This window comes from Gorilla gorilla, chromosome 4 (assembly GCF_029281585.2).
Source record: "Gorilla gorilla gorilla isolate KB3781 chromosome 4, NHGRI_mGorGor1-v2.1_pri, whole genome shotgun sequence".
In the NCBI taxonomy this organism is placed as follows: Eukaryota; Metazoa; Chordata; class Mammalia; order Primates; family Hominidae; genus Gorilla; species Gorilla gorilla.
Window position 1 is genome coordinate 63,993,086 of NC_073228.2, and position 27,781 is coordinate 64,020,866.

At 55.0% G+C, this 27,781-nt stretch overlaps 1 protein-coding gene across 10 annotated transcripts in view; it reads left to right on the forward strand.

Annotated features, from left to right (window-relative positions):
- The window catches only part of MYO18A (myosin XVIIIA), a 136,299-nt gene extending 111,212 nt beyond the window's left edge, over window positions 1-25,087 (forward strand). For 6 of the 10 annotated variants that reach the window (XM_063706551.1, XM_055388635.2, XM_055388636.2 and 3 more), the window contains 19 exons: window positions 102-221; window positions 427-538; window positions 968-1,095; window positions 1,403-1,557; window positions 3,260-3,383; window positions 3,469-3,669; window positions 4,229-4,339; window positions 4,892-4,996; window positions 5,318-5,464; window positions 5,863-5,976; window positions 7,381-7,497; window positions 7,692-7,775; window positions 8,209-8,346; window positions 11,145-11,330; window positions 11,689-11,828; window positions 12,618-12,662; window positions 15,843-15,965; window positions 17,282-18,555; window positions 23,690-23,778. In XM_063706551.1, the coding sequence (XP_063562621.1) occupies window positions 102-221; window positions 427-538; window positions 968-1,095; window positions 1,403-1,557; window positions 3,260-3,383; window positions 3,469-3,669; window positions 4,229-4,339; window positions 4,892-4,996; window positions 5,318-5,464; window positions 5,863-5,976; window positions 7,381-7,497; window positions 7,692-7,775; window positions 8,209-8,346; window positions 11,145-11,330; window positions 11,689-11,828; window positions 12,618-12,662; window positions 15,843-15,965; window positions 17,282-18,551 (3,420 nt within the window). In that variant the 3' untranslated portion in view covers window positions 18,552-18,555; window positions 23,690-23,778. Of the gene's footprint in view, window positions 1-101; window positions 222-426; window positions 539-967; window positions 1,096-1,402; window positions 1,558-3,259; window positions 3,384-3,468; window positions 3,670-4,228; window positions 4,340-4,891; window positions 4,997-5,317; window positions 5,465-5,862; window positions 5,977-7,380; window positions 7,498-7,691; window positions 7,776-8,208; window positions 8,347-11,144; window positions 11,331-11,688; window positions 11,829-12,617; window positions 12,663-15,842; window positions 15,966-17,281; window positions 18,556-23,689 lie in introns of all 10 variants that reach the window. The other 4 variants (XM_063706553.1, XM_055388640.2, XM_063706554.1 and 1 more) reach the window with 1 other exon arrangement.
- Window positions 25,088-27,781: the final 2,694 nt, after the last annotated feature.

A 27,781-nucleotide genomic window follows, 5' to 3' on the forward strand; every position in this document is an offset into this window, starting at 1 on the left:
GCATGGCTGCAGGGAGACCCAGCCCCTGCAGGTCCCCCAGGTGTTCTGGCTGAGTGAGGCAGGCACTTCAACTGGTGGTGACTCCCTACCCCCAACCCCAGATCTCAGAGCTGACATCGGAGCTGACAGATGAGCGTAACACAGGAGAGTCCGCCTCCCAGCTGCTGGACGCGGAGACGGCAGAGAGGCTCCGGGCTGAGAAGGAGATGAAGGAACTGCAGGTGAGGGCAGGGCCTGGGTGAGAACAGCAGGCTGGTGACTGCCATACCCTAGTGCCCATTGGCTCCCCCCAAAGACAGTTGGCATCTTCACCCCTAGCCCAGCATCCCTGTCTGCCCTTGGTAAGCATGTGATCATGGTCTGTGTGGATCGGGGAGTGGGTATGAGGGGATGGAATGGCACACCCTGAAACCCTGTCTTCTGCAGACCCAGTACGATGCACTGAAGAAGCAGATGGAGGTTATGGAAATGGAGGTGATGGAGGCCCGTCTCATCCGGGCAGCGGAGATCAATGGGGAAGTGGATGATGATGATGCAGGTGGGCCTGAGGCCCAAGGAGCTCGGCAGTGGCCCGCAATGCGAGCCCTGATGCCCACCCTTGGGTAGTCATGCCCCTTGTCCAGGCCTGTCTCCCCTCCATGGGGCTAAACTGAAAGAAACAGATGAGAAGGCAGAGGTGCCAATAAATGCAGGGGATTGTTAGGTAGAGCTGAAACAACCATGATCATGACAAAGACTGAGGGCCAGCAGTCCTTTGGGGGGCACAGCACATGTAGCCACATCTCCTGCTCTGCTCTTCTCCTGGCTAGTGGCTCCTTCTGCCTTGGGAGGAAGCCATCATTGCAGAGAGCTTTCTGAGCCCTGGCTGACTCCACCTGCTGCTCCCCCTGCCCCATCCTCCTTCCCCTCTGCCCCTTCTGGGGACTCTCAGCACCTCCATCCTCCCTTGTCTGCCTCAACCCCACAGGTGGCGAGTGGCGGCTGAAGTATGAGCGGGCTGTGCGGGAGGTGGACTTCACCAAGAAACGGCTCCAGCAGGAGTTTGAGGACAAGCTGGAGGTGGAGCAGCAGAACAAGAGGCAGCTGGAACGGCGGGTGAGGCTGGGGAGGAGCTGAGGCCTGTGCCTGGGAGGGCCAGGAGAGGACTGGTGCCTTGTGTCGGTCCAGTGAACGCTGGGGGCAGGCAGGCCTGGCTGGAATGGATCGGGGAGGCTGGCATGTTAGCTTCTTGGTGCAGGGGCAATCAGGAGCAAGCTATCATTAGAGCTTCTTCAGTTCCCTGGGAGACCCGACTTCCTCCCGCATCCCTGGGTCTTCCCCTCACTCACCCACTTCCCTCTCCTCACCTTCTCCACCTATGCTTCTGGGTCTCTCTGTATATGCACCCCATCTTGGCCCCTAGCTCGGGGACCTGCAGGCAGATAGTGAGGAGAGTCAGCGGGCTCTGCAGCAGCTCAAGAAGAAGTGCCAGCGACTGACGGCTGAGCTGCAAGACACCAAGCTGCACCTGGAGGGCCAGCAGGTCCGCAACCACGAACTGGAGAAGAAGCAGAGGAGGTGGGTGAGCCCCCTGCCCTGGACCCAGAGAACCTTCTGGAGCAGCCACAGACAGGACTGCCTCCTCGCCCTCCAGGGAGGAAAGAAGGAAGGACCTGAATTTGTCCAGGGGCCTTGCTTGCCTGGTCACTCATCTTGGAACGTGAAGGGGCCCCCTCCTGACCTCCAGGGTGAACTTAGGCTGTGTCCCCACTGAAGGCCTGCCCAGGCCTCTGCTTTCAGAGGTGCTCCCCGCATCATGTGCCTGTCATCCCGTGCCAGGCCCCATCAGGAAGTGCATCAACCAGGGCCTGTGCAGGAACCTCTATGTCCCTGCCCTCAGGCCCCAGCTCTGCCTCTCCCTCACTTGCCTCAGCTACACAAACACACTCTCCTGACTAATGTCGTTAAACTACCGTGCCACTTCCATCTCATTATGGTAATGATACAAAGGAGGGGGGTGGCCCTCACAGGAGAAAATCCAATCTAAATTAATTTCCGGGGCTGGGAATGAGGATGGGACGCCTTCATTAGCAGTACTGAGGAACCCACACACCCTAGGAACAGCAGGGCGCCCTGGGGAGCGGGAACAGTGCCCATTTCTCCTCTGCAGGGGAAGGGCTTCTCAGCAGAGGCACTGGTTGCCTTTGTGAAGGGGTATCCCCACACCCACAACCGTGGGAGTGAGGATGGCAGAACAGAACCTTTCCAGTGACCCTGGGTTACCCCCAGCCTCCTGGACCAACCACCATCTCCCCAGCTGGGGGAAATAGGAAGGTTTTCTATTCCTCCCACCTGACACCATGACCGCCACTTCCCTCATTCTCATCTCTGCCCCCACCCTACCCCTTTACCCAAAGGCTGGCACCCTTAGCTCGACCCCCCTTCTGAGCACCCGATGACATTGCCAGCTCGGCCTAGTTACTGTGCTGCCCTGCTCCCCGCTGGGCAACTTATTAGGTTTCAGCTGCCCGGAGTTTTCTTACTTTTTTTGATGTGGAGTTGGGGTAAGGGGAGCGTTCAACTTCCACAGGAACCTGATTAGCTATTCAGGGAAGGTGTTAAGAGGAATTTGAGCAATTTGCTCCATATTTAGCGGGAAATGGAAGGCTGGCAAGTGGAGGAGTGAAGAACGAGGCCCCCTGTGTGCCCATTGAGGCATGTGGCCAGCTGGGCACAGTGGGAATGCCAGCTCTGAACCCAGTATGGGGTGTCCTGGTGGTGTCCTGCCGGCACTGCTGGGGTGCGTGGTCCTGGCCAAAGGCTGGTGCCCAGAGGCAGGGGCAAGGAGCCAGCTGTTGCCCTTTCAGTTGTCGAACCAAACTGTGGAAAGTGAGTTAGTGGAAGCAGGGTGCTCATCTCTATCCTTTTCCCACCCCACCCTCACCTGGGTCCCTCATTCTTTGATGTGTTGAAATGGAAAATGTAGACACTTAACTCCTGAGGGGGCCTGTTAAGCAGTCTGTGGGTCCCTCTTAGGCCTACTTGGTGAAAGGGCTCACCTGAGTGCTCCCTATCCCAGACCCAGTTGCTCAATAGGGCCTCAGTGGCCTGACCTGCCACCTCTAAATGTCACCGCTACCTTACAACTGGCCCCACGTTAGGGCTGCATGGGTCCCCCCACCCCTGCTTGAGTCCTGTCCATGGCACCACCTCCTGACAGTGTCTGTGTGGGGGACCCCGGCTCTTCCCCATCTGATGGAGCCGCCACACTCCCTCGCAGGTTTGACAGTGAGCTCTCGCAGGCGAATGAGGAGGCCCAGCGGGAGAAGCTGCAGCGGGAGAAGCTGCAGCGGGAGAAGGACATGCTCCTCGCTGAGGCTTTCAGCCTGAAGCAGCAACTAGAGGTGGGTAGAGCCACCCACCATCTGTGCCCTGTCCCCCTCACAACCTGGGGTCAGCCCTGCACCAGCCTCATCTCTTTTGCTCCAGGAAAAAGACATGGACATTGCAGGGTTCACCCAGAAGGTTGTGTCTCTAGAGGCAGAGCTCCAGGACATTTCTTCCCAAGAGTCCAAGGATGAGGCTTCTCTGGCCAAGGTCAAGAAACAGCTCCGGGACCTGGAGGCCAAAGTCAAGGATCAGGAAGAAGAGCTGGATGAGCAGGCAGGGACCATCCAGATGCTGGAGCAGGTACAGGAGGGCTTGGCCAAGGGAGACGTGAGGTGCAGCGAGGCCGCCACCATCCCCACAGCCAGCCTCAGGCATGGGCCAGAGGATCCTGCCTCCATTCATTCGCGTGTTCACTCACTCACCTACTCACAAAATGTGGAGTGAGCACCTGATCTGTGCCAGCCACAGTGTGAAGACGCGCTCGTGGAACTTTCCACAAAAACAGATCTGATGGAGCTCTAGTAGGGAGGGGCTCAGGATGCATGGCAGCTGAGGGCCACAGGCCCACCCAGCCTGCTACCCAGCCACCAAGTCAGTTCAGGGAGCTAGAGACTGCAGGCAGACGGAGAAGCTGCAGGACTGTCCCCACCCCAGCTGCCTCTCTGTGGGCCTATGCCAGACCTCTAGTAAGGGAGTTCAGCTGCTCTGGAGAAGCTGCTGCCACGGGAGCAAGGTGCCAGCAAAGGGAACTGGCTGGTGGACATTCTCGGCCCCTGAGCCTAGGGAGAGCCATGCACAGGTGGGAAGGGGGTGGCCACGGCTGGGGAGGGAACCCAGACCTTACTCCAACCACCTCCAGGCCAAGCTGCGTCTGGAGATGGAGATGGAGCGGATGAGACAGACCCATTCTAAGGAGATGGAGAGTCGGGATGAGGAGGTGGAGGAGGCCCGGCAGTCGTGTCAGAAGAAGGTAAGGTATCTGAGTACTTACCTGTCCAGCGTAAACACCTGTTCCCATCACCGCTTTAAAGTAAGGGGCTTTCCACCTTCCTACCTCAGCCACATTGTCTTCCATTGTCATTCTGGGCCAGGAAGTGCCTCTCGGGATCCTAGCATTGGCAGGATGTATTGGCTCAGAGTCTGTAGAGAAGCTTGGGCCCCTGAGGAACTAACGCTCCCTGCTTTCTGTGCCAGGGGCAGCCCCCTGTGCCCCTGCTGTGCTGCGCTGCACTGGTGCTGCCTGCAGTCAGCCAGCCTGGCCGGGCAGGTCTCCACCGTGCAGCAAGGTCTCTCCTACTCTGTCTTGGCTAGCCACCGCATGTGGCCTGCCATCCCTCCTCGCCCTCCCAGGCTGCTTTGAAACCCTAGAAACCTGGAATTTAGGTTCTGACCCCTCCACCAACATCATTGTGCTCAGGCCTGCCCCACTGTTTTCCTGGAGTGGGGAACCCAGAATGGAAGGGGCCTGCTTGGCACCAGGCACTAAAGGGACGGACGGGTCTCTGTCCCCACGGTACTCCAGTTAAAACAGATGGAGGTGCAGCTAGAGGAAGAGTATGAGGACAAGCAGAAGGTGCTGCGAGAGAAGCGGGAGCTGGAGGGCAAGCTCGCCACCCTCAGCGACCAGGTCAGGGGATGCTCCACCCACCAAGCCTGGCCAGCTGCCTGCCCATGCGGCCTGAGGAGTGGGGATCCTAGGGATGGGGAGCCACGAACACAGCTGTCGGGGGTGGGGGTGCTGCAAAGAGCCCATCGTCATCCCTTGTGGGATGGGGGCATCACCATACATTGGCACACCCAGCCCTTTATCACTGGTTGGCATGATCCTGGCTCTTCCAGCATCCTTATGGGGACACTGATAATGAGGACGTGGTGAGGAGGGAGCTTGGGGAAGATAGGAGGAGGCCCTGTGCGGAGCCCAGAACCCCAACTGCTGGTGCCCACCCAGGTGAACCGGCGGGACTTTGAGTCAGAGAAGCGGCTGCGGAAGGACCTGAAGCGCACCAAGGCCCTGCTGGCGGATGCCCAGCTCATGCTGGACCACCTGAAGAACAGTGCTCCCAGCAAGCGAGAGATCGCCCAGCTCAAGAACCAGGTATCCACAGAGAGCACACGGCTGATCCAGGCACAACAGAGCTTACCTTTCCATTCTCTTTCTCTCTCTCGCTCCTCTCAGTGGTTCTTGAGTCCTTGGGAAGGAAAGTGACAGGAAAGAGGGGAGAGCCATGTGTAGCAGCTAGACTCCCCAGGCTCTGCGTGTGCCTTACTGTCTCACCGCCCAGCCTGGGATGGTGTGGATGGGGCCTGGTGCCCACCAGCCATGTCAGGGGAGGAGATCCCCATGCGTGCACCACCACACAGCCATGGCCCTGGGGTCTGAAGTGAATGGAGGAGGAGAAGGAGGGCATCCGGGCTCCCTCTTTCCTGTACAGCCCTCCTGCCCCCAAGGAATGGCTGACATCTGTCCCTGGGGCGGGGGTGGTCTGTGTCCAGCTGGAGGAGTCAGAGTTCACCTGTGCGGCAGCCGTGAAAGCACGGAAAGCAATGGAGGTGGAGATCGAAGACCTGCACCTGCAGATTGATGACATCGCCAAAGCCAAGACAGCGGTGAGGGGCCAAGGTGCCCGGGGCAGAGCTCGGGGGGCTGAGGCAGAATAGAGCTGCCTCTGTGGCTCCCTTCACCCTAGACAGGTCCCTCCACGTCAGGACTTGTGACAGGTCCTTTCACGCCAGGACTTGCTGCAGGAAGAGCAGGCCTCCCCTCCTCTGCGTCTCTCCACACTGAGCAGAGGCCTCGGGGAGGAGCGGGCAGAAGAGGGAGCCAGCAAGGGCCCATCTCCCTGTTTAACCACCTGCCTACGGGAGCTTGGCCGCAGGCCCCAACACCATAAATAAAGGCAGCTAATGTGGCTGAGGGATGTAAACAGGTGCCTAGAGATTAGCAGAAGCACCGATAAGAGGACAGGATGGCTTGGCTTCCTTCCCCTTCCCCCTGCCCAGCCCACTGACAAGCCCAAGCGGCAGCTAATTACAGCTCTTATTTAATGCCTCCCTTTTAATTTCCCACCTCTCCCACGGCCCGTCCATCGGCAGAGAATTCATTACTGGGATGCGGCCAGTACAGGCAGCTCCTTGAGCATCACTGATCCTGGGACCCACCCCAGTGGGCAGGCTCCTTGGGCAGGGGAGGAGGCTGGGCTGGGCTGGTGGCTTCATGGCCCCTGAGCTAGTCACCTAGCTGCTGAGAGATGCCAATCTCACGGGCTTGATTTATCCCCATGACATTTGTGCTCCTCAGCAGTTTTCAGGTGAGTAATTTAAATTCCTTAATTGTGTTAAAAAAGGTTGTTATAAAATTACCATTTTATTTAAATCTGAGTTAATAAATTTCTTGGCGGAGGCTTCCCCAGCTCCCCACAGCCCAGTAACAAGATGGATGGGGCAGAGAAGGAGCCAACACAGTCATTTTGGTTTGGAATTACAGGCTAATAGATTCATTCATTTCCTGAAGCTGCTGTTGGATCTCTCTTCCCCTCCCCCAAGGAGGGGACTGGCTGTAGGGGCTGGATGCCCAGGGAATGGGCAGTCCCAGGGGAAATGAGAGTCTAAGCCAGGAGACCTTCGCAGACTTGAGGGGTCCTTCCCTGGGGCCTGAAGGGGGCAGAGTGCACGCAGGCCAGGGCCTGGACTGATAGTGCCAGGATGATGGGTCATTTGTTCTGGGCAGACCTTTTCTGCCTTCTCATTAGCCTCAAAGGAGCTGCCAGGAAGCAGCTGTCATTCAGCTCAGAGGCCCAGGGTCTGCCTGTACTGCACACAGCCCTTTCCCTCATCTCCCTGGTCCAGAGCAGGACAGGCAGCTCCTTGAGCATCACTAGTCCTGGGACCCACCCCAGCAGGCAGGCTCAGCCCATTATCATCTTCTCTACAATGCCCCTGCCATTGGAGGCAGCTGGAGCCCACAGGCACACTGGGCCTGAGGCCCTCTGATCTGTCTTTGCCTCTGTCCAGCTGGAGGAGCAGCTGAGCCGCCTTCAGCGTGAGAAGAATGAGATCCAGAACCGGCTGGAGGAAGATCAGGAAGACATGAACGAATTGATGAAGAAGCACAAGGCTGCCGTGGCTCAGGTACCCCTGCCAGGAGTGCCCGTCACACTCTGCACCGTCACCATCCTTCTGGTCCTCCTCATGGGTCCCCCGCACAACCACTTGTTTTGGGAGGTGATGGAGTGGGAACCTCGGTCCCCTGGTGTTCCAGCTGGGCTGGGCTGGTTGAATGCTTATGGGGGATCCTGCTTCTGATGCTCTCACTCCTTTCCCAGGCTTCCCGGGACCTGGCTCAGATAAATGATCTCCAAGCTCAGCTAGAAGAAGCCAACAAAGAGAAGCAGGAGCTGCAGGAGAAGGTGAGGACCAGGGGCTCCCTCGGGAGAGAGAGAGTGCCAGGGTCACTAGGTGTGGGAGGAACCCCCAAGTTCACAGTTTAGAAGGCGCTTTTCTCTGCCATCAGTAATCCACAGAGCAGCGTAAATGAGGAGCAAGAGCTAGGCTTGGAGCCATGTCACCATAGCAGACATTTGGGCTTCCCCTGCCTCATTTCCCATCTCTATTCCCTCTCCGATCCTTAGCTTTCTCCTTTCTCTCTGAAGGGCAAGATCTGTGCCAAGCACTGGGGCAGATGGGGGAGGCCTCTGGCCCAGGGCTCCATTCTCTTTCCTCCCAGGTGCATCCCTCCCTCCCCCTGCCTTCTGGTCACTGTGGTGATATTGCCTGCCCCAGACGCAGTCTCCTCCCTTTCTGGGCTCAGTTCTTTCTTCTCTTCCTGCCCCCCACCTCTAGCTACAAGCCCTCCAGAGCCAGGTGGAGTTCCTGGAGCAGTCCATGGTGGACAAGTCCTTGGTGAGCAGGCAGGAAGCTAAGATACGGGAGCTGGAGACACGCCTGGAGTTTGAAAGGACGCAAGTGAAACGGCTGGAGGTGGGTTCACACTTCTCCCGGGCCGCACCAAACAGGGCAGAGCTGCCCCAGCGCTGGAGCCGCGCATGCTCAGCAGGGCTGGACAGGCCCCCGGACAGTCCTCAGAGGCCTGTGCCTCGCTGCCAGGCCAGCTGACGGGCAGGTGCTTCTCTCCCGCCCCGCCTGGCCTGCTCTCTGGCTACCGTGGAGCCCACCTGCTTTACATTCTGTTTCCGTGCTTGCTTTCTGCCAAGGGACCAGAGCAGCCTAGCTCTTCGTCTTCATATTTTCCTCCACCACGAGCTCCCCCCGCCTGTTCCCCTCAACCGGTTCTCTGGCAGGGTCATAAATATGCAGCGGATGGTGCCACTTCTGTGCAGGCTGGAGTCTGTTCTCTCATCTGCCCTCGCTCTGCTCCTCTCCCCTTCCCTGCTTCATTCCCTTTCTTCCTCACTTCTTCTGCCCTCCTGTCTCTGCTTTTTTCTCTCTCTCCCTTTTTCTTGATTATGATCCTATTCTTTCTTCTCCCTTCTTTTTTTTTTTTTTTTTTTTTTTTTTTTGAGACAGAGTCTCACTCTGTCGCCAGGCTTGAGTGCAGTAGTACGATCTCGGCTCACTGCAACCTCCACCTCCCAGGTTCAAGCGATTCCCCTGCCTCAGCCTCCCGAGTAGATGGGACTACAGGCACGCGCTTTTTTTTAATTGTATTTTAGTAGAGAGGGGGTTTCACCATGTTGGCCAGGATGGTCTTGATCTCCTGACCTCATGATCTGCCCGCCTCGGCCTCCCAAAGTGCTGGGATTACAAGCATGAAATACTTTATATTTTTTCCTCTCTCCAATCTTATTTCTCTTTCTTACCCTCTTCCCATCCCATTCTCCTCTCCCTTTATTATAAGGTTCATTCTCTCTTCTTCCCTTTTTTTTTTTTTTTTGAGATAGGGTCTCGCTCTGTTGCCCAGGCTGTAGTGCAGTGACGCAATCATGGCTCACTGTAGCCTTGACCTCCTGGGCTCAAGCAATCCTCCCATCCTCCTGCCTCAGCCTCCTGTGTAGCTGGGACCACAGGCATGTGCCACCATGCCTGGCTAATTTTTGTATTTTTTGCAGAGACAGGGTTTTGCCTTGTTGCTCAGACTGGTCTTGAACTTCTGGGCTCAAGCAATCCGCCTGCCTCAGCTTCCCAAAGTGTTGGGATTACAGGCATGAGCCACCATGCTGGACCAATCCTTTTTCTTTCGGTCTCCCAAAGCCAGTATTGGCCAGCCCCTTCCATCTCTGGCAGAGCAGATAGCAAGAGAGAGGCAGAAAGGATTATCTCCTGGGTTTACATCCCTCTCACCTTATTTTTAAGTTCTCCTTGAGTTTATAAGCCTTTGTCTCCACACCATCGGTTCTCCCTGGGCCCTGTGTTGATGAGTGTGGTTGGTGAGGGGCAGCCCTGTCACCTCCTCCATCAGCTCGCAGTCCATGGAGCAGGCATTTAGGTAGGGATAGAAACAGGTGGGCATCTAGATGGCATTAATAACCTGGACACAGGAAGAGAGCACAACTGACCCTCCCAAGGCGGGGTCACAGTTCTCAGGAGAGCTGGAGAGAGTTAGGGGAAACTTAAGAACTTATTTTCGGCCGGGCACGGTGGCTCACGCCTGTAATCCCAGCACTTTTGGAGGCCAGGGTGGGCGGATCACGAGGTCAGGAGATCGAGACCATCCTGGCTAACACGGTGAAACCCTGTCTCTACTAAAAATACAAAACATTAGCCGGGCGTGGTGGCGGGCGCCTGTAGTCCCAGCTACTCCGGAGGCTGAGGCAGGAGAATGGCGTGAACCCCGGGGGGCGGAGCCTGCAGTGAGCGGAGATCGTGCCACTGCACTCCAGCCTGGGCGACAGCGACACTCTGTCTCAAAAAAAAAAAAAAAAAAAGAATTTATTTTCTGCCCACCCCAACCCCAGGCTGGCTGATAATATTTTGATCCCCATTTTACATACAGGAAGGGTTAAGTGGGTTGCCTAAGGTCACAAAGCTATCAAGGGACAGAAGAGGCCATTGGTCTGGTGGACACAGGACAGGCCCACAGGACTTGTCTCCTTTTCTCTTGGGCCTAGTCCCTTCCCGCACCTCTACCCCTCAGGTTCCCTTCTGCTCAGAGAGTTTTGTGGTTTAGACTCATAGGATGTTAAACACAAACGGCCCAATCCTGCAGCCTGGCTCTGTTATTTTAGGGATATAGAGGCTGGGGGACCAGTCCGAGGTAGAACCAGGATTACAAGCAGATGCGGGGTTCTTCCCTCACATTCAGCCCCTCTCTCCAGGTCATTTTTTGCTCAGCATCCCACTGCCTGGCAGGAGATTCATTAGGCTTAGAGAGATGCTCTCTGCTTGGAATCTGATGATTGTTTAGTCTCTCCTAATTCAGAACTCCAGCAAAGCCATTTACCTCTGAGCACAGGATCTAGCTTTTGGGGCTTCTGGGTTCAGAGTCCCTGCGGGAAGCCCTGCTGACCTGAGAGGACTCTACATGCAGTGTCAATACCGACAGGCCCACCAGGCTGTACCCAGAACACTCCCTCAGTCTTGGTGTAGTAATAATGATAATAGCACCTTTCATCTTTCAGAGTGCATTCACATTCATTACCTTATTCATCCTCAGAAGACCCCTGGGGGTTAGGTGTTATTCTCCCCAAATTTTACAGAAAAGCAAGGGAAGCTTCGGGGTTGCTTGCCCAGGCCTCCTGACCCAGAGCTCTGCCACACCCTCCCTCTGCCTGGCTGATGGGCCTACCTGCTGTGTCTTTCTTCCCCACCTACCTATCCAGAGCCTGGCTAGCCGTCTCAAAGAAAACATGGAGAAGCTGACTGAGGAGCGGGATCAGCGCATTGCAGCCGAGAACCGGGAGAAGGAACAGAACAAGCGGCTACAGAGGCAGCTCCGGGACACCAAGGAGGAGATGGGCGAGCTTGCCAGAAAGGAGGCCGAGGCGAGCCGCAAGAAGCACGAACTGGTAATGCCCCCTGTCCCCCACGGGGCCCACATGGCAGCCCCCTGACTAGCTGCTGAGTGTATGCCTCACTCTGGCCTGGTTGGGGATAGGGTGCAAAGAAACTGCACATGAGTCAGAGAATGGGAGGGAGGAGGAGCATATCAAGAGGGCAGGCCAGGAAGCCAGCGGCACTGGAGACTCCATCAGGTGAGGCTTGGACCCCACAGCCCAGCAGCAACAGAGCGGAAAAGGCTCTGGAAGCCTGTGTCAGCCCTCGGGTAGCACCCCCATGACCGGAAAGTACTTGAAGCAGGCTTCTTCTGGGCATCTAGGGGAGAAGCTAGCCCTTCTGCAAACTGGGCTGCCCCCTTCCTCCTAGGAGATGGATCTAGAAAGCCTGGAGGCTGCTAACCAGAGCCTGCAGGCTGACCTAAAGCTGGCATTCAAGCGCATCGGGGACCTGCAGGCTGCCATCGAGGATGAGATGGAGAGTGATGAGAATGAGGACCTCATCAACAGGTGAGAAGTGGCCTCTGGGGCATCTGCAGCTAGCACGGAGGCCCTCTTGACCGCCTCTGGAACCAGACCACCAGGTAGAACAGTTGCAACCTCTGCCTCCCCATGAGCAAGCCGCCAACCCACCCTCCCTTTACTGCCAGATCCCAGCACAGCCTGTCCTGCAGGGGCAGACGGTGAGACAGGTGCACCCTGATTGAGGCCGCCCAGCCAGTCTCCCCTCTCCAGGACCAGGCCCTCCAGTTCTGCCCGCTCAAGATGAGTTATTCCCCCGTTTAGCTGCATTTCCGATGGTGCCTGCCCCACTCTGGGGAGAGCAGAGATTTAAAGGCTGTGGTGCCTTGTTACTATGCCAGAGATTTTCTCATAAAACCCACCCAGGGAATGGTTTGGAGAGAAAGAGATTTGTAGTCTTAGGCTGAGGAGACAGTCACGAGGAAGGAAGGCCGGCAGTGCGGGGTGGCACCAGGCCGTGGAGAAGCTCCCAAGGCTGCCCTAGGTGGACCCTAGACCTGCCCCCTTCCCACCTTAGGGCTGGGGCCCATCCTGCAGGCAGGTCTGGGGCAGCGCAGGGACCCTGCTGCTTTGGGGCAGGGGAGAGGTGCCAGGGGCAGCCTGCATCAGATTTTGAGGACAGTGCCATCACGCATCCCCCTACCTGGTCTCAGCCAGCCAGAGCTGGCTCTTGCTGAGGGAAGAGAGGTCTTCAGCTAAGGGGTCCACCTTGGGTTGCCCATTGATTTCATCTGTTTCCTCTGGACCCCTTGCCCACCATTTTCCTTCTATTTCCAGTTTGCAGGACATGGTGACAAAGTATCAGAAAAGAAAGAATAAACTGTGAGGACTGGAGCGCATGTGCTCTCTGCCTGTCCTCGCGGGTGTCTAACCACCCCTAACACTGGCTCCCACCCTGGGGCCGCTGCACGCAGCATGTGGATACAGCCTCCCCACACTCCCGCCTCACTGGTCTCTAACGCTAACATGCTGACTCTATCCTCGGGGGAGGCAGGGAGCGGGCAATGAGGTGTGCTCCCCAGAAGGCTGGGGCTGGCCCGTGCACCCTTGGTGGGCAGGATGGGGGGGCTCCTGCCGAAAGGAAAGCGCAACCTATTTGAGAAGTTTACCTTCCTGAGCTCCAGCACGTTCCTCCCTCAAAAACCAAGTGTGGCCACCTCCCTGGCCTATTTCTCTGGGGGGAAAATTCTGTTTGGGCTGGATCTGTCCGCATCCTTGGGTTCCTTGGGAGCCTGAGCTGTCTGAAAGAAGCGGGTGTGTTTCATCTTTAAAGGTCCACCACCTTCTCTTGGCAGACAAGGGTAGAAGGTGAGGGCCATCTCCCAGTTTCTTGTTTGGAGAAAGCATTCAGGCAGCTAATCATGGGCTGCTCGCCATGGCGGGGGAAGGGAACACGGCCAGATGTGTTTACTTTACTCCCTGCGGTACCGTGGGCAGAGGGAGGCCCGGGCGCTTGTGCTGGTGCTGTCAGGTGGCAGGAAGCCCAGGAAATCCAGCCCTCTGTTTTCCCGCTTTCTGGGTGGGAGCTGGACAGCGGATGCAGATGCGCAGGCCTTCAGGCAGAGCGGGCTGATCCTCCATCAAGTTTGACAGGGTTGTTTTTTGGAGGTCGTTTTTTGGAGGTCGTTTTTTTTAGCATGGCATTGGGTTTCTTCCCCCACTCTCTCTCGCCTGATGGACCCCCTCCCCTGGCCAGGATGGGCTGGTGGCAGCACACAGGACTCAGTGAGAGCTAATGATAAATGTAATAGTGTGTAACAGTGATAGAGGGCCGCTGGAGCCTGGTTGTCACACACAATTAATATCCCCCGCCGTTCTGTCTCTGTTTGTTTGTTCCCCCGCGATTCGGCTCCCAGTTAACTAATAGCACATGAGCCCGGACATAAATTGTATTTGATGTGAGGTTTAATTCCAACCATTTAAAATTTCAACTGCCCCCGAGCCTGCCCGCCCCTGGAGTTTGTTTACGGGCCTGATTATTTAAGGAAAAGAACATCTTCTAGATGCTTGCAACTAAAGGGAAGGCGAGGGCAGGCAGGCCAGCTTTGCAACCCATCCACTGTTCTGAATGTAAGGAGGAAAATTCATATTCTGGGCCCACAACTGTCTGTCCCCTGTGTGTTTCAACCCTGCCATCCTTGTGTGGCAAGAGCTTCAAGGGCTGATAAAATGCGCATTTAAGATCATATTCTAAACCACTGCCAGGCACGCACACACACAGGTACACCACGCATACACACACACACACACACACACTGGTGTGTGCTCACTTAGACGCATGGGGACGTGCAGCTCTAACCAGGTTCCGGCTGATGGCAGAGAGGTGGTGTGTCTCCTTCCTCAGCAGCTCTGGGCCCCAGCTCCAAGTTATTGAGCCCAGCGCACTAAGGCAGGCAGAGAAATAATGTTTCGATTTACTTAGAGATACAGTTGTTATTGCCATAACCTTAATGAAAGCAGTAAACAGCACAGTATTAAGGGAGATTTATACGGAAACGCTTTTAACGTGTAGACATAGATTTTGCGATGCATACAGCACCTCCTTTCTAAAGGCAATCAATATGGTTATGAACGGTGGTGATAAATTATAGGCTCGGAAGCTACAGAGGGAGGTTTTTTGCACAGGTGTATAAATCAGGTGGTATTGGTGTTCCATGGGGCCCATGCACCACAGTAAATCTGCCAGGCTCGGATGGGCACAGGGCTTGCATTAGCAGTTTCGAGGTTGTCTGCTAAACTCCTGTTTACCCGGGGCATCAGCCAGCCTCGTCTTTGTTATAATTCTGTATTTGATGGAAGCCCGTAAAACATGCCTCTTTATTCCCCTCTCTATGAGTTGGGCTCTCTCATGGTCCCCAGAACAGTTTGCTGGTTTCGTGTGTGTGTGTGTGTGTGTGTGTGTGTGTGTGTGCACGCGCCCACGCGCACACATGCCTGTGTGGCTGTTTATTTAAGAACATAATTCAGGAATGGAGCCATTCCTCTTGACACAGAGGAAAGGAAATTTATATCAAGGAGAAACCCTAGCCTATCCATAGCAGGGCAACTTGGTGAGCAGACATTCTGCAGAATTTTAGAAGCAGTCTTACTCAGAAGCTATCTCCAAGCCCAGCTGCTTCATGAGGGGGTGGCCTTGACTCCAGCCTCAGAATTGGACTCCTTTGGGCTTTCTTGCAAGTCCTAAGGTCAGCTCTGCGGGATGAAGCACTGTGAGCAAGGGCTGGGGGCTACCTGAGGACGAAAGAGGAGACCTTGAGCGACAGGGCTCTGGTCTGGGACTTTCTGAGCCCAACTGGGTCTCCAGGGACAATTTAGATACTGAAACTGTTGCTAGTCCCTCTGGAAATGCCGATGCCCCCCGCCCCTTTTCCTTTCTCTGTTTCTTAAGAGCCAGAGAAGCCACAGGGTGGATCTGGGATGTGGCCTGGGCCTCCTTAACCTAGAGCCCAGGTTGGTGCTGCCATCCACTAAGGAGACCTTCAGGTTCAAACTAGCTCCAAATCCTACGAAGCCCTTCTCTTCTGCTCTGTGGCTGGCAGCCCAGCTCTTATAACAAAGGCATGGAAATTGACAGCAGCCACAATCTGAGGAATGGCAGACAAGAAACAGCAGAGTAGGCCTCAAGGAGTCACTGAAGGACCCAGGGCTCCTCTTTTTAGCTCAGAGCCATTTAGCTGAAATTGATGAGTGGATGGTCTTTAAGTCATTCTCCCTCGATTGGTCAGCTGAACAGTGGCCTGTCACAGATAACTGGCTTGGGAGCTGCCTCCATGCTCCTGAGGGTCTTCTTGGTGGTTGTCACACAGTGTGGCTGCTGAGTGGGGAGAGGCTCCTTGTGAATGGTGTGCTCTGTCTAACCTCTCTCATTCCCCCCGCCGACTCACCGACGCGCATGCTGCCCACATCCCCCCTGCCCAAGACACCCCCTGCACCCCCATCTGCTCCCCTCGTGGGCAGCAGGTGCCCATGCCTTGCCTACCTTTCTGCTCCTCATCCCTACAGTGAGGGAGACTCTGATGTGGACTCGGAGCTGGAGGACCGTGTTGACGGGGTCAAGTCCTGGTTGTCAAAAAACAAGGGACCTTCCAAGGCAGCTTCTGATGATGGCAGCTTAAAGAGTTCCAGGTGAGCATATGGCCTTGAGCTGGGAGGAAAAGCCACCTTGTGCCACAAGGAATGGACAAGTAGTGCCTGGATCCCATGAGGGCAGGCCTGTGTCTCTTGTCTGGCATTTGTGACTGCAGCCCGGGCATGCTCCTGGCATGTGCATGGGCACAGGAAGTTTCTTCTTAGCCAGGGCTGCGTCGCCCTTGTTTTTTCCAGGGAATGTTTTCCCATTAGGCTCCAGGCTTTGGTTTGATGTAGGTTAAATGTCACCTCCACTTATTCATTCAACAAATGTTGATCAAGCTTCCTGATAGTTCAGACCCTTGGAATCAAAACTGAGATGGGGCACAGGGGCCTCTTAATCCCACAGCCCTGGCCAGCTCTGGATCTCTGGCGTCTTACCGTGAATAGCAGCAGAAGAGGCACCAGTTCCACTGATTCTTGACCCAGTTACAGGCACATTTCTGTCTTTTTCTGCCCATTCTCTCCTTCCTCTAATCTCTTCACTGCCCCCACTTCTTTCCTCCTAATACCCATCTACTGGGGGAATGTACTCCCCTGTTTTCTAGCCAGTCATAGTCCTCTGATCATACAGACAGCTACCCCTGGAATCCAGAGCTTCCCCTTGCCCATCTCTTTCCTACTGGCCAGTGTGGCAGCAGGGAGAAAGAACAGCCCTCGCTCCCCCCTCACCCCCCACAAAGCCATATCCCTGCTCCCCCCACAACATAGAATCCCAACCTCCTGATCAAGCCCATCCTGATCCTCCAGGACACACCCTTCCTCATCCTCTCCCAGAGACAGCAGGTAGACTGGGTAGAAAAAGTAACATCTCTCCCTCCCTTCTCCAGCTCCCCCCAAGGCCCCTTCCCCAAGCCTGGCCCCTCACCAGAAGCACCCAGCAACCCCCTCTAATTGGTTTAATTTATTCGGCCAAACAACATTTTGTTATTGCAGATAATGCCGGCTTCCCCGCCTCACTGCCGTGGTTCACCACGGCATGGCACGAGGCTCCAGGTAGTTGACAATGAAATAAATTGAACTAAACGTTTAGAGGGGGAAAAGTGATGAAATAGAACAATAGTCTAATTTACATGACATTCTCCATGAAGCTATTTTCACTGACGCAAATTATTTTGCTTCATTTCCTCCGACGCTCTCACCACCACTTTGCCAGGGCTGCTGCCGTTTTCTCCTCCTTTCGCCTCCCTCCCCCTGTGTCTTTATTCTCTGGGTTTAATACTTATTCCTCTCTCTCTCTCAACCTCCCTCTCTCCCTGCTGCCCTCATCCACGGCTGGTTCTTGCATCCTCCCTCGGAACGGCCCTCAACAGCCTCTCTAAGGAGGCCCCGGGGGTGGAGGAGAGGCCGTCCTCGGTGGTGAGCTCCCTGAGCTATCGGAAGCGGCTCACCCTGAAGGACTCCATCGGGGGCACCGGGGACGCGGATTCGCTCTTCACCTCCCTGAGCGAGCGGGCGGCCTCCCCCGAGAGGCCCCCTAGGAAGGCCCATGTGGGCCCCAGGGAGGAGCCATGCCCAGGCAGGAAGTCCGAGGAGCCGGAGGAGTGCGGCTCCGTCCGCTCGGGGAGCGGGGGGCGCGCTGGCCGGGGGCCGCAGAAGCGGTGGGGCTCCGACTTCAGCCGGGCCTCCACCGTCTCTGCACCGGTCAGCCGGGCCTCCTCGGCCACGCGGCGGGGCTCTGGCGAGGACAGGGCTGGCTCTTCCCTGAGTTTCTCGCTGTCGGGCTCGCCCGGTTCCCGCCGCAGCACCTCCCGGCTCGACAGCCTCTCCAGGACACTCAGCCCTTCCCTGAGCCGGGCCTCTGGCCTGGGCCGGGAGAGCCCTGATTCTCGCCTGTCCCTGGGCCGGAGCTGCCTAGAGGAGTGGGATGATGGAGCCAGTATGGCCCTGAGCGAGGCCTGCTCGCAGTACAGCCACCCGTCGCTGGCCCGCAGTCTGTCGGTGCCACCCCGGCCACGCAGCTCTGCCTCGGCAGTGGATGAGCCTCCCAGCTCCAGCGTCCGCTCCGTCAGCCGTCACTCCTACCTGGACCCAGACCTGGAGGCTGCCATCAACGAGGTCTTGAGCTACAAGCCTGTTCCATTCCAGCGGAGCAGCCTGGAGCCCGACTCCGAGGAGGATGACAGGAAGAGCATCCAAAGTGCCCGGAGCGCCCAACTGGACCCCCCGGAGCGAGCTGCCAGCATCCGCCGCTCCGCCTCTGCTGCTGATGTGTCCCGGTCCCGCAGCGGCCGGAAGAGCCGGAGCCGGCGAAGGAGCAGAAGGAGCAGCTCCAGCTCCAGCTCCAGCTCCAGCTCCGAAGCTTCCTCGGAGCACAAGAGGCGGAAGAAGGGGCGCTCTCGGAAGAGCAAGAAGTCCAAGTCGAGAAGAAAGAGAACGGAGACGGAGTCTGAGTCCTCCTCGTCGTCATCCAGCGGCTCGACCGTCTCCAGCCACAGCCGCTCCAGTGTGAAGAAGGGCCCAGCTGCAGAAAGTGAAGAAACTGGGCAGACGCACCGGCCGTCGAGGAAGGAGGAAAAGAAGCGCAAGAAAGAGGTGGACAGCCTGATGATGCGGTACCTGTACCGGCCCGAGAGCGACTAGCGCAGTAGGTGGCACCTGGCCTGGGTTCAGCATGGCGTGTCCCACCTGGTGTGAACTAACGTCCTCCCTGCCCCTCAGGCCGCCACCTTAGGGCCCACCCGCACTCCTCTCGGGCATGCCTGGCCTCGGAGAGCCTCCTGGCTGCCTTGATGAGCAGGGGCCAGCCAAGCTGGTCAGTCATCCTGAGCCCTGAGCCCTGTCAGCTGAACTCGCTGGTGATGTTATAGCTCCCACTTACAAGTCCTGACCCTGAACCAGGGACTGTCCTTCATACCTTCCACACTTTAGTCACTTATCCCTCACAGTAACTCCATAACAAAGTCTGATTAGTTCTGTTTCATAGAAGATGAAGGTGAGGCTTGGAGAGGTTAAGTCACTTGCCATGTGGTCACGCACGGCTGGGAAGGGTTGTTGCCAGGGTCTGAATGGGGTCTGCCCAACTCCAGCACTCTTGCCCTTACCCACTCCTCCAGGCAGCCAGTGCAGAGCACATGGGCAACATGTTTACTGTGTGTGCCCAGCAGCACCCATTCAGGAGCTTTCATTCATGGCCCCAACAGGCTGGGGCCAGGAAAGGTCCCAAGCTGATACCCCAGCTGTGGTTGGTGCACATCAGTGGCCCTAAGCTATTATTGGGCCTTTTGCTTAGCTCTCCCTCCCCTACCCCGCCCCCACAAAGCTACCTTCCTCTCCGGCATAGATCTCAAGCCTAGGAGTACAAGGCTCCCAGGGCTACAGCCCACACAGCGCCACACCCTACAGCAGACCCAGGAGATGCCTGACTCCCTCCCCAGCCCTCCCACCAAAGGCCCACACATGGGCGTCACCTTGGTTCTACTCATCTTGTAAAGTTCTAATGAATAGAAATTAGCAGCTGCTGAGTGACAGCCTCCCCCTGGCTCTCCTGCCTCCCCCAGCTCTTCTCCCTGTGGGGAAGGAGATCTAGCAGTTAGGCCCTTTATGCCCACACCCCCACCGTGGAAGAAGGGCAGAGCCTGACTCATTGGAATCCCATTGTTGCCAGTTTCCCTGGTGGGTGGTGACATTTTAGATCACCCTGCTTATGTGAAGCTGTTTTTGGCATGCTGCCCTCCCAGGGCAAGCTTGCTGCTTCCCAGGAGGTATGTCCCCCGAGTGCAGCCCCTGGGGCACAGACATTTGTCTCCCAGATGCATGAACTAACACACCTGTCGCATGCTTGTGCTGTGGAGCGGCTGGACACCTAGGCTGACTTCGAATGGATTATACCAAACGGACTGATGTAAGACCTTTTAAGGAATGGAGCAAGTGGAATGGCTCAGCCCTGCTCTGTCACTTCCCCCATGCAGCAGATGGTTACTGGGTGCTCTGGGAGGAACAGGAAGCATCTCTGTTGTACCAAGGAACCAGTGTTGGCTCCATAGTAAGACAAGAGTCAGCCGAGCGTGGTTATTCACACCTGTAATCCCAGCACTTTGGGAGGCTGAGGCAGACAGATCACCTGAGGTTAGGAGTTGAGACCAGCCTGGCCAAGATGGTGAAACCCCATCTCTACTAAAAATACAAAAATTAGCTGGGCGTGGTGGCGCATGCCCATAGTCCCAGCTACTTGGGAGGCAGAGGCAGGAGAATCGCTTGAACCCGGGAGGCTCGGAGGTTGCAATGAACCGAGATCGCACCACTGCACTCCAGCCTGGGCCACAGAGCGAGACTCCATCTCAAAATATACATATATATATATAAGAGTCAATATTTGATCAGGCATCTCAGCCTTCCTCTTAGCAGCCCTGCTAAGTACCCTACCCCCCTAGGGCAGGAAGTCAGCTGATGGACCTGGGAGAGGGGTTTGGAAAGCAAAGAGGGCCAGGCCTTTTTGCACACTGCGCCTCTACCCCCAGATGGACATGGGCCTAAAGCTGGGCTATCCCACACTGACTGGCAACTGGCAGATTTCAGACCCCAATGTCCTCAGCCCACCATCACCCTTGACCCCACAACCAGCAATAACAAAAAGACCAAAAGCCTGTTTCTTCCACCAGCCACCAGCGCAGTTCCTCTTTTCCACCAGGAAAGCTGGAGTAGTCCTGACGCCATATATACCACCCGCTCCAAGGAGGATTGGATTCACTGTTGGTAGAGTGGCATCAAGCCAGAACCTAGCCAACCAACACGGAGCCAGAGGGAGAAGGCCAGGGGAGGGAGGACCTCAGTGGTGCTCAGCATCAACTGGCTTTGGGGTGGGGGCATGGGATGGAGCAGTCACTTAGCTTCCCATCTGGTGATGAGGACCAGCAAGAATTTGCAACAGGAACGCAGCTTCCATAGCAAAGTCAAGGGGAGGGGAGCTGCCGCCCTGGGCTTGCCTGGCAGGAATTAGCTTATGTACCAAATTGTTTGTGACAGTGCTGAGCAGGAGACACTGGCTTGAGAGGAGGAAGGCTTTTTTAAACAATTTGGTTAAAATGTTCAGATTGCCAGCTCTGACTCTTGCCCTGGAGAGGAGGGCAGCGGCCTGCTGTTGACTCCCTGATGGCTGGAGCAGTGGAAGCCACTAAGAATGGCTAAAGATCACCCAAGCTATGGGCAAGGGCAATCTCGTGGGTCCGCAGCCCAAGGCAGAGAGAGACATGGAGTTTACCACCTCCCCGGCAGCTTCTGCCACTGCCCAGCGTCTTGATGAAACAGTATGGAAACACGGCTGTCATTTATCCAGGTGTCTGCCTAGCAGGCACAGGAATGTGGGCTTGGGGACTGGAGCCCCCACCTTAAAAAGAGGTGAGGCAATGGAAAGAACCAGAGGGGCCCTGATTCAGCAATTTACAGCGCCTTGGAGCTCGCCAGCAGCACCTCATTTGCATCTGGATTCCAGCCCTGGCATCTGCCTCGCCCCCCTCTGCTCACAAAGTAACCCCACTGTCTTTCCACAAAGCCAGGCACTCCTTAGCCTAACGGCAGACCCTAGCCCTGAGTGCCCAGAAATTCTATGTAAAGAATGAGAACCAAACCAGGCTCCCACTAATTTAGAATTCAAACAACCCCAAAGCTAAAATAACCCCAATTTTTTTCTATATTGCATAGTCATCAGTGAGCTTTATAATTTTGTCCTAGAAACCCCCCCAAAGTCCTTAAGTGCCTTTGGCCTATCAAAGTAAGACTCATTTATGTTCAGTCAAGTTTGTATTAAATGTGTTTTGTGCTATCCTGATTCCTTTAAAAATGGTAATTCATTCATGAGAAATACGATAACTATTAACCAGACTGCCCCATTCCTGAACCATTTTGCATAATTGAACATGTATTCTATCAGCCTCTTCCTTTCCCCCAGGGATAGAGACCGACCTTTCTTTACATAACCCCTGGGCACTTGCCCAAGCCAGCAGGAGAATTCAGGTTTGGTCTTTTTATTTTATTTTATTTTTTTATCTCAGGTCAACCAATCGAGTGGTGGGGTGAAGTCGTCCAAAGTCTTTGAGGCCTAAGAGTCCCAGATTCAAGTTTACATACTGGCTGTGTGGCCTTGGGGAAGATCCTTTCATCTCTTTGGACCGGCTTCCTCGTAATATTTCATAGGGTTATTGTGAAGAGTAAGATAGCCTATCTCACACGCCTAGGCCGTGTCTTACACATAGGAGTACTCAGTGACCAAATCTTGCCCTCTGCATCTCTCACTGCCACCTTGGGAAAAGCTAAGAAGGTGGTTCTTGCTGCAGAATGTTGACTCCTCCTCTTTTGGTTTGGGGATAGAACTTTAAAAGGGCTAGTAAACAAAGGTCCCTTTTCAGCTTAAGTCAGAATTATAGGCAGCAGGGAACATGGAACTCCTGCTTGCCCAAGTTGGAACTCTAGGATCTGGAGGCAGGGCTGCAGCTCCAGGGACCACGCCGAGTGTGGGGCATCAGTAGGAGAGGAGCCACACTGGGCTGTGTTTTCTCCAGTGGTGTTGAAACGAGAGTGCACTTGAACAAGGCCGGGTGCGGTGGCTCACGCCTGTAATCCCAGCACTTTGGGAGGCCGAGGCGGGCGGATCACGAGGTCAGGAGATCGAGACCATCCTGGCTAACACAGTGAAACCCCGTCTCTACTAAAAAATACAAAAAATTAGCCGGGCGTGGTGGCGGGCGCCTGTAGTCCCAGCTACGCGGGAGGCTGAGGCAGGAGAATGGCGTGAACCCAGGAGGCGGAGCTTGCAGTGAGCCGAGATCGCGCCACTGCACTCCAGCCTGGGCGACAGAGCGAGACTCCGTCTCAAAAAAAAAAAAAAAAAAGAGAGTGCACTTGAACTGACGGAGGCAGTGGAGGCAGGAGGAGTACAGGAAAGGTGGCCCCGGGGCTTTGGGAGAAAGAAAAGAGAAGGTGAATGGAGCTGTGAGATGAGGTCCCCTCTTCCCTGTTCAGTGCTGTGATCCTGCTCCATCCGGGGGAAGAGGCCCCTTCACATCTGGGATAGCTGGAGGCCTCCAGAGCCAGAGGCCTGATGAAGACTCTGAATTATGTTATTGTACCAAGAAAGGGGCTTTTCCCCTTGGGCCACCCTAAAACAGGTCTTCTCAGCCTTTCCTTCCTGAGCCTCCATTTCTTGTTAGTAGATGATGGCGTGGTCAAAGGTGAAAATTCTCACCAGCCTCAGGGAGCCATCATTAGGGGAAAGGGTTCAGATCTGGGAGTATTTGACAGGGAAAGCGCCTGCTTCTCAGAAGGAATCTTTTTAGGAATCACTCGCCTAAGAGTGCCCCTACTGTAGACAAGTTGTAATCACCAGACCTCCAGTCTCTAGGCCAATGTGGTTCATGGACTGCCTGCTTCAGAGCCTTCTGGGGAAGGACTGAAAATGCAGAATTGCTGGGTTGTACCCAAAAGCCAGCGATTCAAGGTTTCTAAGAGGAAGGGCCCAGGAACCTGCATCAGATTCTTATGCACGCTTGAGTCCGAGACTCACTGCTCTCAGCATCCCTTTCCTCGGAGCTTTAAAAGCTTCCAGAGTCTCCTTCCTCTTAGCACTTTGAGTATCTTCTAAGTAAGCCAAGGAAGGTTTTTACTTAACAATGTTTGGCTTTTGGGGAGTGCTCTGACGCAGCTTTGTGGGCCTCCAGAACCAAAGGCGTGGGTGCTTAATGGTAGGAGTGTCATTTGTCCCTAACCTTATTCCTCTGTCCCTGCAGCCCCACCAGCTACTGGAAGTCCCTTGGCCCTGATCGGTCAGATGATGAGCACGACCCTCTCGACAACACCTCCAGACCCCGATACTCCCACAGCTATCTGAGTGACAGCGACACAGAGGCCAAGCTGACGGAGACTAACGCATAGCCCAGGGGAGTGGTTGGCAGCCCTCTCACCCCAGGGCCTGTGGCTGCCTGGGCACCTCTCCCAGGAAGTGGTGGGGCACCGGTCTCCCCCACCCGATTGCTGATCTGCATGGGAAACACCCTGACCTTCTTCTGTCAGGGGGACTTTCCAGGCTATGGGTGTCTGATGTCTCTACGTGGAAGAGGTGGGGGAAAGAGGAGTTTCTGAAGAGAACTTTTTGCTCCTCTGTCTCAAAATGCCAGACTCTTGGCTTCTACTCTGGGTCACCGTGGGCAGTGGCAGGTGGCCTGGCACTGCATGGAGCCAGCACGTTGACCTCCCTCTCAGCTCCCTGCTCAGGGATGGTGGACAGGTTGCCTACTGGGACACTCTAGGTTGCTGGGTCCATGGGGAGGATTGGGGGAGGAGAAGCAGTGCCTTCCCTCTCGTGTGGGGTGGGGGCTCTCTCTTCTTGGTGCCTGCTGTCTTTCTACTTTTTAATTTAAATACCCAACCTCTCCATCACAGCTGCATCCCTGAGAGTGGGAGGGGGCTGCAGTGGTAGTTGGGGCTCCCAAGAATGACTCGGGAATGTCATCTCCATCTTCACCCTTCAGAGAGCAGTCCTTTCTCTGTGCAGCTGGAGACGCTGGTGAGGAGAGCCAGGTCCAGGTTCTTAATAATGAGGTGGGGAGGGGCTCTCCGGTGCTGCTGGGCTGGGTTGAGCAAGCCTATGCAGACAAGCGTGTGTGTGGACCATCCGCACCTCCAGCCCCCACCCCACCCTCTTTGTCTCAGCGTGTTATGTGCAATGACCTATTTAAGATAAACCCAATTCCAACTACAGCAGTTCAGGGCTGATCCAAGCACTGCCTCCCTCCTGCTCTGTCCAGGTGGTCTGGACCATAAACTCAACTTGAGAGGGAAGGCTTGGGGTTGAGGACTTGTGATCAGAAAAACTGAAGATGGAAGTTTTGGCCGGTGCTCATTAGACATGAGTCCTCACTCTGTGTCCTGAGCCGGTGTCATTCTTCTTCCAACCTCCCTGCCCCCACACACTTATCCCAGACACAACACCATGTGGTCTGGAGGTCCCAGCCCCCAACCTAAAAAGGTTATTCCTGAGAACTCCACCAGACTTGGGAGCCCAAGGGCAGTGCCTGGTGCTGCTCCCATCTGCCACCCCCCTTCTCTCCTGCAATTGGTTTGTACTCACTGGGCTGTGCTCTCCCCTGTTTACCCGATGTATGGAAATAAAGGCCCTTTTCCTCCTGGCTGCGCCAGTTTTCCTGCCTGTTCCTTCAGGCTCAGGCAAAGTCCGGATTGGTCCTGGGGGTGGTGGGCAGAGGCAGGATTCTGATGGGGACCGCGAGGGCATCACCCTGGTCTCTGGCCTGCTCCCCAAAGTGTCAGACCAGTGCCACTTAAAGAGCCTAGGCAGCTCATTTTGGGGCAGGCAGAGGTAGTGGAATGAGGGGATTGAGGGGATTGGCCAAGGAAGACACAAGCCCCACCTTTTATGTGAAGAGCCTAGGGACTGTGATTCAGGTTAGCAAGGGTGGCAGAGACTCCAAGCCTCATCCTCCCTAGCCTCCACAAGGGAATGTTGAGGTCCCTCTGATTGTTAAATCTCACCAATTACAGAGATTCTCTTCTCTTCTCTTCTCTTCCTCCTTCCGTCCCTCCCTCTCTCTCTCTCTCTCTCTCTCTGTCTCTCTCTCTCATTCTCTTTCTTTTTGGATTCAAGCCCTTCTCATTAGAACATTTTTTAAAAGCTAATTTTAGCCATTTCAAAGGTGACTTTTTGATCAAAACTTGGCAGAACTAGCTCGGGCCCACAGGGCAATGTGAATAGTTTGGGAGTGCTGTCTCTGCCCTGCTTGGTCCCTGTCTTCATGCCCCACTCCATGCTTTGTTCCTTCATTGACAGCTAAGAGTCAGCTCATGCAGAAAAGCAAGAAACAAATGACACCCCTCCTCCTCTTCTACCTTCTACCTTCTCATTCTGTAGTGTGGCCAGTTATAATCCCTGAATGAATAAAGTAGTTTGGACAGATCGGTGGGAAAAGATAGCAAACAGCCCAAGTGCCGAGGCTCTGATAATGTCAGCCATCCAGAAAGAGTCCAAAAGGGAAGAAGGGAGAAAAGTCTCCCCCGAAATGAATGGGACAGTGTGTGAAGTGGATCCGTCTCGAACAGAGACTGCCCCCTCCATTGCCCCACGATAGAACAGAGAAGAGGATAGAGACAATAGTAAAAGGGAAGTTACTGTTTGTCTTTTGGAGACAGAGTCTTGCTATGTCGCCCAAGCTGGAATGCAGTGGCATGATCTCAGCTCACTGCAACCTCTACCTCCCAAGGTTCAAGCGATTCTCCTGCCTCAACCCCCCCTAGTAGCTGGGACTTAACAGACGTGTACCACCACGCCTGGCTAATTTTTGTATTTTTAATAGAGACGGGGTTTCGCCATGTTGAGCAGGCTGGTCTCGAACTCCTGACCTCAAGTGATCTGCCTGCCTCGCCTCCCAAAGTGCTAGGATTATAGGCGTGAGCCACTGTGCCTGGCCTAAGTTACTTTTTTTTACAAAAAAAAAAAAAAAAAAAGGGCTGCTAGCTTATGTTCAGTTCTGTCACTCTCATCTTTTATTCCTGTTTTCACATAGTGTGGTACATTTTCTGTTTCTACTAGGAACTAGTGTGACAAACTCCCTGCCACCTTTAGATGAATTCCCAAATCTGTTCACTCATACTGAGTCAAGCCTCTGGTTAACTGGAAACTCCAGCGTCAACCTCCAATAACCCGGCCTGGGGTAAAAAGCTTTGTTCAAGTCAGAAAACATATTCATTTGCTTAACAGTTGAGAAATATTTCATGACTGCCTGCTGTGCCTAGGCCCCATTCTGGGTGCTGGTGATGGATAAGGTCCCTTCCTTCATAAAGTGGAGGAAGGTAGACACAAAATACATGCTGCACCTGCTAGTATGCATAAGCTTAGAGTGGGTAGAGAGGAACACATCATAGTGTCCATCCTCCAGGGTTTTGTGGACGAGGGCTGGAGCAGACCCATGTGGAAATAATTACGTAAGACCTAACAAGGATGAAGAGGTTGCTTTGGACATACTATGGAGGGAGATGCTCTCTTTGGCGGGGAGGATTGGGAAAGCCTCTAAAAGGAGCTGCTATTTTGACCAGGGCTTGAAAATAGCACTTCCACAGGTACAGTTGCTGGGAAAGGCATATTGAGAAGAAGAAGAGTTTAAGTAAAGGTCCTGGGGCAGGGAAAGAGAGGTGGTGGTAGAACATGCCACAGGCTGGCTGTGCATTGTCACATGACCAGTGCTTCTCCAAGTTTCAGTTGAGAAGGAGATAATTCCCTTGGCCCCAGAGGAGTCCAGGAGCCTTTAGGGCCACCAAAGCCCATCTTTATTTTGGGTGTACCTTGAAGGCTCTGCTATTGACCTTACCTGTACGCTCATGGTACCTCTGGTCCTTAAGATGTTGCAGAAGGCAAATCTGGCCCTTTGCCAGGCTCAAAGCCAGCCTGCTAGATCCTCCTCTGTAACTGCAGATCCCCGGGATTGCTCTGACTCCTGAATAAGCATGGGCGGGAACCAGTGCCCCTGTGGGACTCCCCATGGTGCCATCTGTGCCCAGAAAAGACAGTGGCAGGCAGTGACCCCTAAATGGTCTTCTTTTGTCTTTGTGTCTCCTTGGCAGATTATCCCAGTTGTCCTTCCCCCATCCTCCACCCCCTTGCCTGGTGGCACAGACACTTAGCGATTTGCTCCTTAATTGTCCCCCAGCTAGGCTGCGCAGATGCCGCTCTTTAATCTCTCCTGATAAATGAATCGCGCCGCTCCTTTAATCATATGTTCATATCCAAGCCAATTTGAATCAATTTGGCAGGGAGCGTGTTGCAAGAGATGCCATGACTGCTGTTTCTTCCCCAGGGCCCTGGAGCCAGAGCG